The sequence below is a fragment of the Glycine soja genome, chromosome 12 (genome assembly GCF_004193775.1).
Source record: "Glycine soja cultivar W05 chromosome 12, ASM419377v2, whole genome shotgun sequence".
Lineage (NCBI taxonomy): Eukaryota > Viridiplantae > Streptophyta > Magnoliopsida > Fabales > Fabaceae > Glycine > Glycine soja.
In genome coordinates, this window is record NC_041013.1 from 37996768 (window position 1) to 38000587 (window position 3820).

Genomic DNA, 3820 nt, shown 5'->3' on the forward strand with positions numbered 1-3820 from the left:
TATTATTAAGTTTTGAATCATATAATTATATATGAAGTTTTGAATTAATGTGTTTCCCTCTTATACTTTACTAGATTACCATGTGTTTAAAAGGTTGGGGCGTACAAACTTTAAAAGTAAGCAGTATATATAGTCTGTATAGATACATAATTTAATTTTATATATCTAATAAAGGTTTTATAAACCTGACTGTTAAATTATATAATAAGTATCATCTTATGATTTTTATAGGCCTGGTCGGTTACTTCAAATTTACAGCTACTACGCGGGTAATGAACTCCAATGAAAACATGCACAGCACAAGCGTGTAGCAGCTAGCAGGGAAGTTCTTATTTAAATAAGATAATAACTGATAATTAATTAAATAGGATTCATTATGATAAGATTCTTTGCCTTTGGGATATGCCATTAGTCTTTTACCCGTTCCATTGTGTATATGCGGCGAAATGGGTTACTGAATATACTTTGTTTAAACCTCCACGGGCCTTGGGAATCCACTTGGCTTTTAGCATACTGGTACACATGATGTATAAAGAGTGAGGCTAAAATAAAATTTAAGAAAAATATTATATGATAGACTAACAGTTATATAATACACTTTTTGATAACATACATAGATTTTTTTGTTAATATATGAGATTTCTTTGATTTATAAAAATGAATAGTAAATAATTTTTTTTAAGCTTAAAGCAAACTTTAATTATTTTATCTTTAGGTAAATTCTGCCGTACTTAGTCAACGCCTACCCCTACTATAAAAACACATGCACCACACTCCTTTCTTGTACCCTTCACAACACCAACAGTTTCTTCCTTTTCTATCTCTTGCTACTTCAATCCTCTTGCTTAGTTCTCTGTGGTTAATGTTCCACGGTTATTAAGATAAAATGGCTGAGATTGAGGGTTCTCCTGGAAGCTCCATGCATGGAGTAACAGGAAGAGAACAAACATTCGTAGCCTCAATTGCTTCTCCAATTGTCCCCACAGACACCACAGCCAAATTTGCTCTCCCAGTAGACTCAGAGCACAAGGCCAAGATTTTCAAACTCTTCTCCATGGCCAATCCCCACATGAGAACCTTCCACCTTTCTTGGATCTCCTTCTTCACCTGCTTCGTCTCGACCTTCGCAGCAGCCCCTCTTGTCCCCATCATCCGCGACAACCTTAACCTCACCAAAAGCGACATTGGAAACGCCGGGGTTGCTTCTGTCTCCGGAAGCATCTTCTCTAGGCTTGCAATGGGTGCGGTCTGTGACCTATTAGGTCCACGTTATGGCTGTGCCTTCCTCATCATGCTCTCGGCCCCAACCGTGTTCTGCATGTCCTTTGTGAAAGATGCTGCGGGGTACATAATGGTTCGGTTCTTGATAGGGTTCTCCTTGGCAACGTTCGTGTCATGCCAGTACTGGATGAGCACGATGTTCAACAGTAAGATTATAGGGCTTGCGAATGGAACTGCTGCGGGGTGGGGGAACATGGGTGGTGGAGCCACTCAGCTCATAATGCCTTTGGTGTATGAGCTTATCAGAAGAGCTGGGGCTACTCCCTTCACTGCTTGGAGGATAGCCTTCTTTGTACCGGGTTTCATGCATGTCATCATGGGGATCCTTGTCCTAACTCTAGGCCAGGACTTGCCTGATGGAAACCTTGCGGCCTTGCAGAAGAAGGGTGATGTAGCAAAAGACAAGTTTTCCAAGGTTAGTAGTCTCTTATTCTTCATTTGTATATTAATTCTTTGAGAACATAGATAATATGTTCAAAAAGTGCCTTCTAAAATAATTTTATCATGTCATTCATTCAGATTTATTATATATGATAAGATGATTGACTTTTACAACAAATATCTTAAAAATCATACTAACAATAATTTGTAAAAATCATACTAACAATAATTTGTAATTAAATGAGACTATAAAACTGTTTTACACTATAAATATATAATCATTAGAATCTAATATGGTGTTTATATTATTTAATAAGTGTAAAAAAGATTTACACAAACTGCATCCATATATAATCGTTAGCAATTGAATGATAGTGTAAAGAATCTTTACATGATGAGTGTATGTATTATTTTATTCTTATTTTTATGCCTGACTTTTCTATCAAGTGATTTTTTGGGGGAGAGAAAAAATCTTGAATTAAGTAATGAATTTCAATTTTTTGTTCAGGTGCTATGGTATGCCATAACAAATTACAGGACATGGATTTTTGCCCTCCTCTATGGGTACTCAATGGGAGTTGAATTGACAACTGACAATGTCATTGCTGAGTATTTCTATGACAGGTTAGTTCAGCTCAAAGGCATCACAAATATTATTTGCATTAATTTAATTACTCTTGGTGTTTTCAACCTTACATAATGAATTAATGTGAAACAGGTTTAATCTGAAGCTGCACACTGCTGGAATCATTGCTGCTTCATTTGGAATGGCAAACTTAGTTGCTCGACCCTTTGGTGGATATGCTTCTGATGTTGCAGCCAGATTGTTTGGCATGAGGGGAAGACTCTGGACCCTTTGGATCCTCCAAACATTAGGAGGGGTTTTCTGTATTTGGCTTGGCCGAGCCAATTCTCTTCCTATTGCTATTTTGGCTATGATCCTGTTCTCTTTAGGAGCTCAAGCTGCATGTGGTGCAACTTTTGGCATCATTCCCTTCATCTCAAGAAGGTCATTGGGGATCATATCAGGTCTCACTGGTGCAGGTGGGAACTTTGGGTCTGGCCTCACCCAATTGGTCTTCTTTTCAACATCCAAATTCTCCACTGCCACAGGTCTCTCCTTGATGGGTGTGATGATAGTGGCTTGCACTCTTCCTGTGAGTGTTGTTCATTTTCCACAGTGGGGTAGCATGTTCCTACCACCATCAAAAGATGTCAACAAATCCACTGAAGAATTCTATTACACCTCTGAATGGAATGAGGAAGAGAGGCAGAAAGGCTTGCATCAGCAAAGTCTCAAGTTTGCTGAGAATAGCCGATCCGAGAGAGGAAAGCGAGTGGCTTCAGCACCAACACCTCCGAATGCAACTCCCACTCATGTCTAGCCATCAACTATATCTGAAGTTTAAGACTGCATGAAACATAATTACAGAGAACAGTATTGGGAATGAAGAACCATGAGTGAAGAAGCTTTTTCTAATAAAAAAAATCTTTTAACATGTAGACATAGAATGTTCTGGTTCTGGTTTGCGTGTGGTGCATGTAGGAGAGTTGTCTACTTGTGGTAAGTGTCATAATCAATATGTCAATGCAGATCTTGATTCTGGGTATCAATAGTATCAGTTGTATATTCTGTAATTGAAATGGAATCAAAAATAATATTGATATTGTACTCTTTGCAAGGCAACTCAATCATTGTTGAGTTTTTTAGGAGAAACTAACCTGTCTCATTTTGTGAGGCATAGAACATACCACGGAATATATAATAATTATAAACGACCAAGCATATACTAACGCGAGGTAATTGTTAATTGCTATTCAACAGTACTAAATGCATAATGTTGAACTTATTTGGATTTTTAGGTTAAAGAAGAAAAACTTTGAAAATATTACTGAAGAGGGTTTACTCAGTGAGTGAGTCAGATTGGCTAGGCCAGCTTGCTCAGGAAAAAAGAATGGTGGCCAACTAACCATTGTGTCGTTTGCTATACGCTATTTCCGGTTTCATTCAATTTCCCAAGTTTTCTGGACGGCAAAAAAAAAATATAAGCGTTTGAAAAGAAGACAATACAAGTGGAAAATTAGCGTGCTAGTATGCCACGTAGATGCATTTTTTCAGATTTTTATAATTTTTTATTTATTTAATGTCTATGGAATG

General features: G+C 37.4%; 1 protein-coding gene across 1 annotated transcript; it reads left to right on the top strand.

The window, feature by feature from the left end:
• The first annotated feature begins 886 nt into the window (after positions 1-886).
• LOC114378649 (high affinity nitrate transporter 2.4-like) lies at positions 887-3349 on the top strand. The gene is made up of 3 exons (XM_028337296.1): positions 887-1696; positions 2171-2286; positions 2381-3349. Exons 1-3 carry the CDS (start codon positions 887-889, stop codon positions 3045-3047), a joined length of 1593 nt encoding a protein of 530 aa, XP_028193097.1. The 3' UTR covers positions 3048-3349.
• Positions 3350-3820: the final 471 nt, after the last annotated feature.